The sequence below is a fragment of the Penicillium crustosum genome (assembly GCF_028827405.1).
Source record: "Penicillium crustosum strain IBT 35664 chromosome Unknown utg000005l_segment0_segment0, whole genome shotgun sequence".
NCBI lineage: Eukaryota > Fungi > Ascomycota > Eurotiomycetes > Eurotiales > Aspergillaceae > Penicillium > Penicillium crustosum.
The window spans coordinates 3993561-4007145 of record NW_026623126.1 but is presented as its reverse complement, the minus strand read 5'-3'; the positions used below and the strand labels follow the sequence as shown (position 1 = coordinate 4007145).

The 13585-nt window shown below is 49.8% G+C and overlaps 7 protein-coding genes across 7 annotated transcripts; 5 read left to right on the top strand and 2 right to left on the bottom strand.

Annotated features, from left to right (window-relative positions):
* Positions 1 to 428: 428 nt before the first annotated feature.
* Positions 429 to 2109, top strand: N7487_012193 (general substrate transporter; the record flags this gene model as incomplete). Its single annotated transcript, XM_056879923.1, has 3 exons — positions 429 to 819; positions 882 to 1143; positions 1227 to 2109. The coding sequence occupies 3 exons, from the start codon at positions 429 to 431 to the stop codon at positions 2107 to 2109; spliced, it is 1536 nt and encodes a 511-aa protein (XP_056725242.1).
* Positions 2110 to 2410: 301 nt separating this feature from the next.
* Positions 2411 to 4003, bottom strand: N7487_012192 (erg24 C-14 sterol reductase; the record flags this gene model as incomplete). Its single annotated transcript, XM_056879922.1, has 3 exons — positions 2411 to 3516; positions 3567 to 3871; positions 3924 to 4003. 3 exons carry the CDS (start codon positions 4001 to 4003, stop codon positions 2411 to 2413), a joined length of 1491 nt encoding a protein of 496 aa, XP_056725241.1.
* A 144-nt stretch (positions 4004 to 4147) lies between these two features.
* N7487_012191 (uncharacterized protein) lies at positions 4148 to 4601 on the top strand (the record flags this gene model as incomplete). The annotated part of the gene is made up of 2 exons (XM_056879921.1): positions 4148 to 4314; positions 4484 to 4601. The coding sequence occupies 2 exons, from the start codon at positions 4148 to 4150 to the stop codon at positions 4599 to 4601; spliced, it is 285 nt and encodes a 94-aa protein (XP_056725240.1).
* Positions 4602 to 6337: 1736 nt separating this feature from the next.
* N7487_012190 (uncharacterized protein) lies at positions 6338 to 7036 on the top strand (the record flags this gene model as incomplete). Its single annotated transcript, XM_056879920.1, has 1 exon — positions 6338 to 7036. One exon carries the CDS (start codon positions 6338 to 6340, stop codon positions 7034 to 7036), a length of 699 nt encoding a protein of 232 aa, XP_056725239.1.
* An 842-nt stretch (positions 7037 to 7878) lies between these two features.
* N7487_012189 (uncharacterized protein) lies at positions 7879 to 8874 on the top strand (the record flags this gene model as incomplete). Its single annotated transcript, XM_056879919.1, has 1 exon — positions 7879 to 8874. One exon carries the CDS (start codon positions 7879 to 7881, stop codon positions 8872 to 8874), a length of 996 nt encoding a protein of 331 aa, XP_056725238.1.
* A 298-nt stretch (positions 8875 to 9172) lies between these two features.
* On the bottom strand, positions 9173 to 10503 carry N7487_012188 (legume-like lectin family protein; the record flags this gene model as incomplete). Its single annotated transcript, XM_056879918.1, has 6 exons — positions 9173 to 9616; positions 9678 to 9938; positions 10000 to 10081; positions 10152 to 10222; positions 10325 to 10348; positions 10408 to 10503. The coding sequence occupies 6 exons, from the start codon at positions 10501 to 10503 to the stop codon at positions 9173 to 9175; spliced, it is 978 nt and encodes a 325-aa protein (XP_056725237.1).
* Positions 10504 to 10835: 332 nt separating this feature from the next.
* On the top strand, positions 10836 to 11357 carry tim13 (protein translocase subunit TIM13). Its single transcript, XM_056879917.1, has 2 exons — positions 10836 to 10998; positions 11053 to 11357. Exons 1-2 carry the CDS (start codon positions 10876 to 10878, stop codon positions 11290 to 11292), a joined length of 363 nt encoding a protein of 120 aa, XP_056725236.1. The 5' UTR covers positions 10836 to 10875; the 3' UTR covers positions 11293 to 11357.
* The last annotated feature ends 2228 nt before the right edge of the window (positions 11358 to 13585 follow it).

The following is a 13585-nucleotide window of genomic DNA, read 5'->3' as shown; positions in this document are numbered from 1 at the left end:
AAAACTCGTCGGAAAACCCGCCATGTACGATCGCGCATCCTCCATTCGCCCAAAAAGAGAACCTTAACTTCAACCACCGCAAAACGGCAACACTCTTTACAATTCAGAATGCCACCCACCCGGGGAGCTAGCTAAGTACGTCAAATCCGCAGTCAAGAGACTGCTCATTGGTTTGAGAGCAGAGCCGAAGGAGTGACTTCTTACCCCAGACTTTTTGCACCTGGAGCCGAAAGGTTCATGCGGGGGCTCCATCGCAGTCCCAGTTAGCTCTAGATGGAGGATCAGAAGTATATTTATGAGAAGCACGCCCACCTCCTGCCATAGCTCCAACTTTCCCTTCAATTGCGCTTTCTACCTCACATCCCAAATCTTTGTCGGGTCCTTCAGTCTCCAAGTCCCTTTCTGTGCGTGGCATCACGGCTTTGGCAATGTCGGGTAAGCATACTGCTGCCGATGAGGTCGCGGCGGCGTCAGAGATCAAGCGGCTGCTGGCAGAAGATTTGACCCCTTGGTACAAAAAGCCGAATCTGCTTCAGTTGTACTTACTCCTCATCCCTGCCGCGCTTGGGGTCGAAATGACCACCGGCTACGATGGGAGTGTCTTGAATGGATTGCAAGCTGTGGATCTATGGAATCAGCACTATGGAAACCCCCACGGGGCTATCCTAGGTGTGATGAGTTCATCTCTCGCCATTGGCACTGCTTGTGGAGTCCTCTATGTGCCGTATCTCAGTGATCGCTTTGGCCGCAAGTTCTGTATAGTATTTGGTTCAACTATCGTTGCTATCGGCGTTATTCTTCAAACCTGTTCCGTGAATGGTAAGTATGACTGAGTGGGCTAGCTCTAGTACTTCTCTGAATATTCGCTGACACGCAAGCAGTCGGCATGTTCATCGCCTCTCGCATTGTGATGGGTCTTGGATCCCCCGTTTCCTTGGCTGGTGCTGCGCAATTGGTGGTCGAGCTCGCCTACCCGAAAGAACGATCCACAATCGTGGGCTTATTCCAAGCTACATGGTATGCGGGTTCGATTGTCGCGGCGGGGGTCACTCTGGGAACCTATAACTGGACTACCCACTGGAGTTGGCGTCTGCCCACCCTGCTGCAAATTCTCCCCTCGTTATTCACTATTGCTTTCATCTGGTACGTGCCGATTACTACCAACCATAAATCTTACCACACCCTCTCTCCCCACCTCGGCACCATATGCTAACGTACTATGCAAGGTTCGTTCCGGACTCTCCTCGATGGCTCATTTCCAAGGACCGCCACGAAGAAGCACTCCAAATCCTGATCAAATACCACGCTGAAGGGGATGCCTCCTCCACCTTTGTCGCGGCCGAGTTCCTGCAGATCAGCGAAACGCTGCGTAAAGAGAAAGAAGCCTCAACCCGCCCATGGAAGGAACTCATCAGCACCAAGGCCAACCGGCGCCGTTTGCTTGTTGCCATTTGTGTTGGATTCTTCACCCAATGGTCTGGCAACGGATTGATCAGTTACTATTTGGCTAAGATCCTGGCGATGGTGGGAATTACGTCACGCACTACCCAGAACCAGCTCAACGTAGGCATCAACTGCTGGAACATCGTCACTGCCTTCTGCTCGAGCTGGATGGCGGGCTGGATGATGCGGCGCCGGCAACTGATGATCGCCTATATCGGTATGACTATCATCTTCGCCTGCTACACTGCCTGTGCCGGTGTCTATGCGGAGACCGCCAACAAAGCTGCCGGCATTGCTGTCGTGGCGATGATATTCCTCTTCAACGGCACCTACAACTTGATGCAGCCATTCCAGTATCTATACATCGGCGAGATATTCCCATTTATTCAAAGGTCCAAGGGAGTGGCGGTCATGCAGATGTCGGTACGGATTGCGGCCGTCTTCAACCAATTCGTCAATCCCATCGGCATGGAGAATATCCAGTGGAAATTTTTCCTTGCCTACGTGGCCTGGTTAGTCATCGAAACAACGACAGTCTACTTCTTTTTCCCGGAAACCCAAGGTCCCAGTCTTGAGGAAATCGCCCTGGTTCTCGAAGGTGATAAAGCTGCGGTCGAAGTGGTGGACAGCAAGGCACCCGTCGTGGAATTGCGAGAAAGGGTGTGAGGCGGTGTGGTCCAGCAAGGCTTGTCATTCTTTAATGAGCTGTTTGGGAAATGTTTGAAACGATTGTTTAAATATAACCCTAGGAATAAGTGGTTTTGAAGGGGGGAGGGGGGAACATATAAGAAGAGTAGGACGGCTATTCTATGAAGAATTAGGAAGGTCCAGTTGATAACCATATTTTACTAAAAGTGATGCTGCTTAACTATCTCTTCTTGTCACTTGTTAATGTGAATGAATCACAAAGTCGTACGAAAGGGGCTGGAATTGATTTTGGTGAACAGCAATCCCTCCGGTTCGTAGACTAGTAGATACCGGGGAAGATACGGCTGCGAACGATAGACGTATAGCGCTTCCAGTCGGCGCCATATTTCCTCTTGCACTTTTTTTCGTCGCGTCCCTCCCGGTGAATAAGCAGGACACCGAAATAAAGCAGGAAAAAGTACGTGAATACAATTCCCCACCCGCGCACTTCAGGGGTCTGTATAGCCTGCTTCTGTACATCGCCAGTGCTGTTAATGCTTTCAACTATGGTGTAGCCAGCGAGCCCGGTAGGCAATGAATACGACCACGACATCAGCCAATCGCCGAAGTAGTTGATATGGCGCGCCAATCCCCACCAGCCGGAAATCATCAGCTTAGAGCCACTTGATGTCTGAATGTATTTGATATTCTTCACACGGGGGTCGTTGGGGTCTGTACGGAAACGGTTCTTCTGATTGTTGGCGCCGCGGAAGATCGAGTATCCCACACCGGTAATGGTCAAAGTTAACAGAATATCTTTCAGGCGTAATTCCAAGGGGAAAACGGCAAGATATCTGGTTTGGAGGTTGTAGATGAAGGGCACCCACACCAGGTGTCCAAAAGAAAGCATATAACCGAATCCATCCATAATCACATCCATCGTGGTCAGAACCGCTCGTTCAATGTATAGCGCATCCAGAACATAGAAGGTTTGGAATGCGGTCGAGAGTGCGATAGAGTTTGAAATGTAGCCATACGTTCTGTATTGGCGAGCCATGTTGGACAAGTTCAATATGATCCACCCAAGCAGTCCTGGCCTCATCTCACACCATAAATTGATATCAATCGTCCTTGAGGCCTCGTCGACAAAAGGAATAGGCAATTTTACCCGTGGATTCAGCTCCCGGCCGATGAAGAAGTCATAGAGAGCATTTCCGGTTTGGCCACCCGGTGCTAACTCTCTTAGTTCGGGATTGGATTGATCAGTCTCAGGGACTGAGAAACTTTTTGCATAAACAAAGATGGCAAGGATCATGCAGATCATTAAATTCGCCGTGATAATCTGCAAGTAATTGTCCCAGAGAAAAACCCATATGACGAAATCAGCGCCGTACACGTATGTGCCCAGAGCTAAACCAGAGAGGATCCAAATGGCAGAGGAAAAAGCTAGAACCCGATTAGGCGTTACCATAAAAAGAGCATCCGAGGATTCATACCGTTGAACTTGTAGCGAAGCCTTCCTTTGCAGGCCAATTCAGTGCCCTCAACCACCTCGCCGGGTAGAAACACGTACAGAGCTAGACTGAGGAGGTAATAACTCAGCACCCACAGAGTCACCCGAATGTCAAAGAAAGCTTTGAGGCCGCCTTGGGGCCAACCAACTTCTTCCTTTAACTTATCAAGAGACAATGTCGACGGATTGAGCAGCGATGGAACAGGGCAGCCAGACACATCATTACAGAGGAAGGTAAAAGCATAGATGAGAGTTGAGAGACCAAAGATGAATACAATTGCACCGAGACTAACGAACGTTAATCATAGGGAACAAGCACATGACAATTGGGAGCACATACGGCTTACCAGACTCAGAGTCCCGTGTCCCCTGGACTGATTGAGCCGGGGCACTATCTTTGGAAACCTTTCTAAGCCTCATAGTATCTTTGAAATGAAACTCAATACTTCTCGAGGAAAGCAAGTATGGGAGACGTAACGCAGGAGCGACAAGAGCTGTTGCAAGGCCGCACGTACACCAGAGAACCCACCGAGGCAGGAAAAAAAGAGTACTGTGGGAATCTCAATGGCTCTGGAACTACGGACTCATATATGTTATGCGCTGACAGCACGGCGAGGCTTCCAAGAGTGCAAGCTGGTGGTCAGAGCCGGAAAGGTCGGTGACCGACGTGGGACTGCAGGTATTCTCGATCCTCCACACGAGCCATGTCTGTCGCAGTATGAAGCAGCCATGTGGGTCTTAGGCAGATGATATAGAATGATTCGACGACACTGCCAGAATCCATCTATTAACATAGATCCAAAATATTTATGTTTGCACGTTGTGTTCTATGTAGAGCAAATGGATACTAATACATTTCTGTGCGCACGCTTCTAAAAAAAACAACTATCCACATTTTAGTCAGAAGCTACCGAGAACTATCCTCTACCCCAATACCGCGATCGTCCTCGATATTCCAATCGTTCGGAGCCCGCGGAAAGCGAGACGGAAAGCGAGACGGTACCTCCAGGGTAGCTAGCCAGTGGCACTTACTCATCATGTATCCCGCCCCGAATACCGTGAGCCTCTCAGCAGCTCGGGTGCCTAAGATTCAAGGATAATCAAGGGCCAATCAGGGTTGTTCTGATTCGGATTGGGTCGATCCGACATGGCGTGGACCGGCTCTCGAGACCCGATACTTTTGCGGGGATGGTGTTCGCTAGGGCCCAGGGGCGATCGTCAATAAATTCAATTTTACTACCTATTGAGTTAAGGGTCCAACAATCTGACCCAGTCTATTACACACTCACCCTGCTCACCTCGCACGTGCTCCCTGTAGTGTCCAGTGCCTTTGTATTCTTGTAGTTGATTCAGCTAATCTTCTTCTTAGAGAGCTGTTGGAAAATGGATTTTAGCGGCATCCCAGAATTGTAAAACACTTCTCCGTTGTCACCGTAGCCATAGGACGTCCCCGAGGTCAGATATGCACGGTTGGGGTCAGTTGGGCTAGGAATAGCCGCGAACCAGGGATCAAAGAATACCTACCATTGCACTGGTGGCGGCGACAAGCTCGGGCTTATAGTAGTTGCTCATCTCGGCTGCTTCCATCATATTGTTCTGCAAGCTATACATGTAGCTTTGCTCGGTGACGAAGCCATTTATACTTAACTTTCCGTCTATAGCCGGGTGATAGGTGCCAAAGACTTGTATATCGCCACTAGTAATAGTATAATCGGGGTCGTCTAACGCGATATCTTGGGTAATTCCGGCCGCGCAGATATTCTGCGAGGCTGGCTGCGAGACGTTCGCTGGATTGTAGTACTTTCTGTTGATCAATCCGTCGATGTTGGGATTGTAGGTCAGACCCCCTATAAAAGTGTCGAACGATCGATTCTCTTGTATAGGCACAATAATATCCTGGATGTTGCTTATGCCCGGGGTGTGAGGTCGCACATAGCTCCGAGGTCGAGACTGAGCGTGATAAACGTAAGTGAAAGAGTCATTGCTGCGAGCTGACTGTGTGGGTAGTCGAATGTTCCGTCCTGACGAACAGCATGGATTTATTGAGTACCACTCATATCAATTATCCCTGCGAAATGATTCGGATCGATGTCGCATCCCGTTATTGAGTATATTCCGATGTCCCCCCATAATTATCGCGGTCTACTAAGAGCGCTCATTTTCTCTGTTATTTGTCGATCACTTACTCACAATTCCCCTAAAATCCCCGCATGTTCAACTGCGTTAGTGAAACCAGGAAATTTAAGAACGACAAAGTATACATAATACACGCGTGATGCTTGCATAGTCGCAGTCTTTGTAGCGGATTTGACGCTCAGTTGCCCAGGTGCCCATGTTTGCTTACAGATCAAAAAGGCCCCAGGGCTCCCAGGCAGTAAGGCTCTAAGGCCAGGACATCAAACGCGCCAAGTATCGCATATCTAAGTGGCTAGCGCACAAGCGTGGATGTGAATCGCGATTTCCCGATTTCTGTATCTGAATTTAATCCTTTAATTTCCTCGGCAAGCTACGGATGATTCAATGTCGTTCTCATTCTCTTCCCGAGTTTCTCTCAGAAGCTCAACATACCTGTTCAGCACCCCTACGAGAACACTCACTAGCATTGTATCTTTATCTACGTGCTGCACTGGACAAGCCGTCTTCGCCTCACGGTTAGAGAAAATACCATATCTGGGCACTAAGCCAAGGACTCACCGATTTCCCTGGGTCAGGGGGAGATCACTACCTCGGCCATTTTCGTCCACATCAGCAACCATGGTCATCGAGGACTCCAAGAGAACCCCATGGCGTCGAATGTGCGACAATATGGCTGACCTCATTGAGAGAAATTTGGAGACAGATGGGTTCCGTTACTGGGGTATCACTATGTACCGAACCACCTACAAGAGCGATGCGGACTGGGCGAAATTCCTCGATCGGTTCATGGGTAGTGTCCGCATAGAACTGGAAAGCGACGATGGGCTCGATATGTTGGATTCCTTTCGGCCTGTTGTGATGGAAGACGCGCGCCGTTTTGACGGGGCTACGCCTGATCAAATACGGGACGCTTTTAAGGAGTGGGCGAGGGTGGCTTGCGAGATAGAGCAAGGGGTGCCATATAAACGTGCAGAGTTGGCGTACTCGGCCCGATATCGGCTGTGTATCATGGTTGACGAGGAGGCGTTACAGTCTGTGCTGGATATACCGACCGAGGACTTAGAAGCGTATAATACTACTGGATTTGTGATTCTGATCAATGGGAGGTGGCCCCCAGAGTGGGACCCCGAAGAGTTGGCTGCAGGAGGGGGTCCAGATGATGGACACGAGCCAGTGTACGGCTGTACGTTAGACGAGGTTGGCTGGATGAAGGTTCGATATGATGAGGCACAGATTGGAGCCTCCTCACGCATGACTGATGATGGGGATTGGGGCGTTGAGTATCGACGGCCACCGGCCATTGGTTTTCACTTTTGAGCGGGGACCGGTCCCCACGCCCGAGCGATATATTTTCTGGACAAGAATCATATATATTACTGTGACTAATCTTTTCTTTCCCTGCTGTTCTGGTCTTGGTACAAGTCTATGAAACTCTAACACAAATGACATAGCCAACATCCAAATACTGACAATCTGACCCAATCACCGGATTCCACTCGTACAGCTGCGCAAATGTTATTTCGAACGCACCCTCGACCGCCGCGCACGAGTCCCCGGAAACGACCGTGTAGTATTCGTTGCAATTGGACGCGATGCCAGTCTATGTAGGCGGGGGTTGATGGATGGGATCTTACTGCCGGGATTCCACTCATAGAGTTGGGCAAGAGTAACTCCAAACTCAGTCTCAATTGTCGAACAATAATCTCCCGACTCGACAGTGAAAAACTCCAAGCATGACATCAAAATCTCAATTGATCAGTTGAGGGAGATCCCAGAGGACGTCTGGAGTGAGCAAGACCTATAAATTTTCGACCCTGGAGCACCGATATATTGCTTTTTTCCGGCTTTACACATGGTATTCTTAGCTTAGCTCTCTTCGCTTCCTCGAAAATGACACATTTTCTACTACACTACTATTCCTGTCAGTATATAAATCAATAACTAACTACATATGTATGTACTTATACTTATGTAGTCGCCCATACAAGCTCTCCAGGGCTAGAGTGGAGACAAGATGACTAAGGCTCGTTATCTTATCTCCTTGCTTTCCATATCGGAGCTCATTTATCATTTTTGACATTCACTCGATGCTTTTACTTAACTCCCAAACAATGAGATCCGCCAACTGGAACCGCTTCGTCAACTGAAATATATTCGCGATGGAATACCCAGACCCAACACCGACTGAGGGGCCTGGGACATCCTACCCCGCAGAGCACCCTCAACCCACCAAACCTGCCGAGGACTCCAAAGGATCTCACGACCCCAACCCAGCTCCAAAGGAACACACCCGCGGAAGTCACAGCCGGGCATTTCGTTTTAAAGATGGCAGTCGCCCCCATCGAAAAAGAACCCACCGTCACAGATCACGAACACGAGACAGCGAACCCTCCAAGCGGCGCCATCGCGAGGAGAAACAACCCGACCCTACAGCCGAAGATCACTTCGGTTCAACCAGAGATACATTCCGAGAATCCCTCTTCGACGCCCTCGGCGATGACGAAGGCGCAGCATACTGGGAATCCGTCTACGGCCAGCCAATCCACAATTACCGCGTACCCGAAGTCCAACGGGGCCCGGAGGGCGAGCTGGAGCAAATGACCGAGGAAGAATACGTTGAGTACGTCCGTCGACGGATGTGGGAGCGGACACGGGAAGGCATGCTTGCGGAACAGGAGCGTCTGCGTGCCGAGCGACAACAGAGAAGGAAGGAGGAGGCTCAGCGGAATGCGCAGGCTGGGAGGGAGGAGTTTGAGCGCGCAATGGATGAGAGTTTACGGCGAGGCGCGGAGCGCAAGAAAGCCAAGGTTGAGTGGGGTGCGCCATGGGCTGAGTATTTGGAGAGCTGGGAGAATATCAGGAAGGCTGTGGAGGGGTCTACTACTAAGTCGCTGCGCAATTTGATCTTCTGGCCTGTTCGTTCTGGGAAGAGGGTTGATGTTCGGCCAAAGGCTGTTGAGGAGTTTATGCGTCATGCTCCGGCGCCGGCGGAGTTACTTGGTACGCTTAAGGCGGAGCGCATTCGCTGGCATCCTGATAAGATTCAGCATAGGTATGGTGCGTTGGGGATTGATGATGTTGTGATGCGCAGTGTCACGGAGGTCTTTCAGATCGTGGATCGCTTGTGGAATGAGGAGAGAGAACGGCAGAACTAATGAGGTGGCGTCTTGATTTTTGTACTATATACCATTTGATACCCCGAGCATCATGCTGCATACTATAGAGCTTCTTTTTTTTTTTTTGAATGATCATGACTTTAATTCATTTCAAGGATGAACAGAAAAGAAAACAATAACTATTGTAGATCAGAATAAAAAGAAGAGCTTCAAACGGGCTATGTATGCAAGATCCCTTTCGTCAGACAGAAACTGGGATAAACCCAGAGACCAACTTGAATCGCACAGAAGAAAGGATTAAATTCTGCGCCTTGCCAAATTTCCATACAACGTAAATTTAGAAACGCGATGACCGGGCCTTGGTCCGGTAGATCGTCCAGCCAAAGTAACCACCGACAATAACGGCGAAGAACAGAACGGTCTTGAAGAGGAACCAAGACCAGCTACTCTTCTCCTTGACAGGCTTAGAGGAGGGACGAGCACGGCCCTTGGACCGGTCTTCCGTGGTCTTGCCCTTGTTGTTATTGCTGCGGTTAATGGAGTATAGGTTCTCAGCCTTGAGGGAGATGATGTCGTGGTTGTCGCTCAGCTCGCCGGTCTCGGCGGAGAGGCCCAAGTATGCGACGGAGGGGATGGCGATGTTGGAATCCTCAGCGGAAAGATTGAAGCACTCGGTCCATGTGTCTTCGCTCTTGTACTGCAGCTCCAGGGACAAAGACTTGTCCTGGAAGTAGGTAAGGCGGGCTTTGGTGGGGACGGGCGCACTGCGGAGACCACGAGCCTGTGGACAGTTAGAGCTATATCCAAGGGAAAAAAAAAACTTGCTAGTCAATTTAACTTACAGAGCAACCGGCCAGCTCGTTCGCCTTGCCATCATGCGCTTGGTCGTAGGTAGTCTGCCCATCACCCATCATGGCCATGACGTAAGGGAACGAGACACCGGGGCGATTGTTCTTATAGGTATCGAAGAAAATACCGAGACCCTCGAATCTATCCGTCGAACCGAAGACAGGACCTTGCGTGGCACGCTCCTTGGTGAGCCAGAGCGCAAATCCATCACCATGCAAATTGCCGGAGCCGTGGATCTCGAACTCGAGCTCAATCTAGTAGGGATATACGTGAGCTTTTGGCGCACATTTGGATTCGCGAGGACCATGTATTTACCTGCCAATTGGTTGCGGTCAGAGGCACGCGGGAAGAGATCCATCCTTGCTGCGATGGCCGGTCAGCCGTGAGGCGGACGTATCTGAACACAAAGACGAAAATCAGCATTGGCGGTCATAAGAAATTTCACCCGAACGTCAGAGTATCCTTACTTGTCAGCGCGGATTACTGTATCTCCTCCGAAGTCGAACCAGCGGCTTTGGAAATCCGAATCGAGGTATGGCTGTTAATGGCGGTCAATACTGATATTCCTCCTCGGAGCACGAGCTATGCGTAGTCTGTTTTCGGAAGTCGCAGACAAGCTGGGGTCGGGATATAATCATACCGGAGAGAGGCTGTGGGTGCGAAGCTAATAGACGTCCAAAGTCAGTACCTCGGCTTGGAATCGAGTCAACATTGAGCACATACGGGGATGCTTTTGATATTTGGGTCGTCATAGGCATTCACGGGTAAGGCGACCAGGCCCGCGAAGCAGAGAAGTGACGAAATAGACGGGAGACGCATTGTGGAATTGTATTAGGGCTCGATGGAGGGGAACCCAGAATGTTTCAAGGATAGACTGGAGGTTGGATGAACGGGGCACGGTGTCGCCAGGACCCGAAAACCCAGGGAGTAGGAAAGAAGAGAAGAGGCCGTGAAAAAAAAAGTCGAGTAAAAGCGACAACAAAGAGTGAATAGGCGAAGTTCTTGAGGCGCGGAGACAAGGAGGTGAAGTATACAGCTTGTTATGCTAAGGTGTCCACATCGAATGTGGCGCAGCAAACCCACCAGCCACAGCCCTGCACCTCAGATCCTGAAGTCCGCCGACTTTCTTCAATTCGATCCAATTCAACCCCATCTCATTTACACCTTTTCCACCCATCTCACTCCTTCATAATGTCGTCGCTTTTCGGTTCCGGCTCCGCCGCTCCCATTCAGACCTCCGAGGAGATCAAGGCAGCTGTCATGCGCCAGCTCCAGCAGGAGGCCGCTATGTCTAACGCCCGCTCCCTGATCGGAGTACGTCACCACCCTTGATATCCAAATTCGGCAACGAACTAACCACAACCCCAGAAAATCAACAAGCACTGCTTCAAGGCCTGCGTCCCCACCCCCGGTACCTCGCTCTCGGCCAAGGAGAACACCTGCCTGTCCAGCTGCATGGAGAAGTACATCGCCATGTGGAACACCACAAGCAAGACCTACATTGCCCGTGTCGGCGTGGAGACCAAGCGTATGGGTGGTCAGGATGCCGCTGCCATTGCCTCCATGGCTACTGGCATGCCCGAGGGCGGCAGCGGAATCCTGGGCTAAATCCGATCCATCCTCGAATCGGAAGAAAGCAAGGAAGATGAAGGACGAAATAAGAAGCAAAAGACACACAGAGCCTCTGTGAATGAACTACTGTACGATAGAAGCGGCCTGGTAGCCCGTGTATAATATGGGCGTGGCTTTTTGTGCCCCAGTGGGAGGGAGAGATTGGGAATAGAACAGGGTTCACGGCGAATCCATTCGTACATCGAGCAGGCAATTGAAAGAGATAAAAAAAAACACAAAAATTCGATTGTAATTGCTAAGAAAAATGATGTGCATATAGAAAAATATGGGATTTTCATATAATGGCGCCTGGTTTTCACGACTCCTCCCGGGGTCAATCAGTTCCGGCCCTCCCCCAGAGGACTTTTCGTCGCGTCATAAAATCATACAAGCACCTTAGAAGTCGGGGAAAAGGTGACCATATCTAGAACGAGTTAGTCAGGTGTGCGGATGGCGTGGAGACAAGTACATACGGATCTTCTCCTTCCTGGCCATAGTGCTCTGTCTCTTCCGGATACTTGTCGTATTGGCTTGCATCGCCTTGTCCACCGCGAATGGGTGGGATATAGGGTGCGTCAATATCCTTACGGGCTAGTCGGTCCCAAGTGACCTCGGCGAACCAGGCATGGTTCTTGACATCACTCGGGCCACCGTGCAAGTTGCCGAGGCGCTTGGTGAGGTCGGATGTGATCAACTGAGAGAGTAGATCGACCGCGTCGGCGTGCAAGTATGGAGGATACTTGACTTTGCCGCGCAGGATATTCTCATAGATCTTGACTGGAGATCCACTGTCCCAGAAAGGAGTGAATCCACACAGCATTTCAAAGATTAAGATTCCCAATGACCACCTTGGGATAGTTAGAAACAATTCGACGGAAGCATTGAAATCAAGCTTACCAGTCAACTGATTTGTTATATCCCTTGGAAGAGACAACCTCGGGTGCTAGGTAGTCGGGGGTACCACAAAGTGTCCAAGTAATATCCGGCACATCTTTAGCAAATCCAAAATCCGTGATCTTCAGGTGCCCATGACGGTCCAAAAGAAGGTTTTCTGGCTTCAAATCACGATAGATGATTTGATGTGAGTGCAAATACTCCAGCGCTAGGGTAACCTCCGCGGCATAGAATTTGGCCACCGGGTTGGGGAATCGCTAATGACAGATGAGTTCTTTGTTTCTCACACACAAGACCGAAGGAAGTGGTCATGGATCACTCACTTGTGACTTGCGCAGGAGACTGAACAATTCACCTCCCTCCACAAAGTCCATGACCATATAGAGGTTTCGGGAATCCTGCCAAGTTCCCCACAATGTAACGAGGAATGGATGGCGGACGCGATTAAGCATGCGGCGCTCGTCATTTGTGTGCTCAATTTGCTTCATCTTGACCACCTGGGCCTTCTTCAACACTTTCATCGCATAGAAGCGATGATTGTGGTTAGACTGCACCAAGTGGACACGGCCGAAGCTCCCCGTTCCCAAAGTGCGCTGAAGCTCAAAGTCCTCCTGCGAGTACTTCCCCTTTGTAACACGCTCCTGCTTCGGCTGCTCCTGGTTTATAATGTGGTCGATGCTGGCGGCATTTTCGTGTGTACCTGTCCCCGTACCCGTATGCTGGGGCGAAGCGTGTGAAGCGTGTTGCATGGATGCGCCTGAACCGTCGTGGTTCTCAGAATCTGGTTTCCCTAGATCTTGCGAATCCTTCGTTCGCCTCTTTTTCAGTAAACCTCCTAGACTCGGCATGGAGAGAAGATTAGACAGGCTTTGGGGCCATTGGGGGGTGATGGGGGGAAGAAAGCTGGAATGGGAGGTCCGGATTAAGTGGGGAGGGGCAGCGGCCAGAATGACGCATTGATCTTTCATTATGCATTTTACACTTTGATACACTTTGAACACCTCTCTATTAAGCTAATCTATCCTACGGAGTACTTAGAAGTCTATTATATTAGTCGATTGGGTGGATTTTAGTCTCTACTAGAACTTATTTATCTATTAATCTGATCTTGTATCCGAATTATTCCTTTTTTTTCCCTTCGAATTACTCGGATTTCTACTTATCTACACATACAATCCCTCAGCTAATATGTATATCAGATATGAATCTATCAATCTTAGAGGCCACCCAATTTAGATGATCCAATTCTTTAACTATAAATGTCTATGAACACCATTGCCCAATGTATGACCCTATTAATCTCCATAGAAGCGGAGAACCCGGATGCGATGACGTTACAAAGTGATGCGATCATCCCTGCTGTTTCACTGTTTCACTCGAAAAGTTGAGTTTTAGC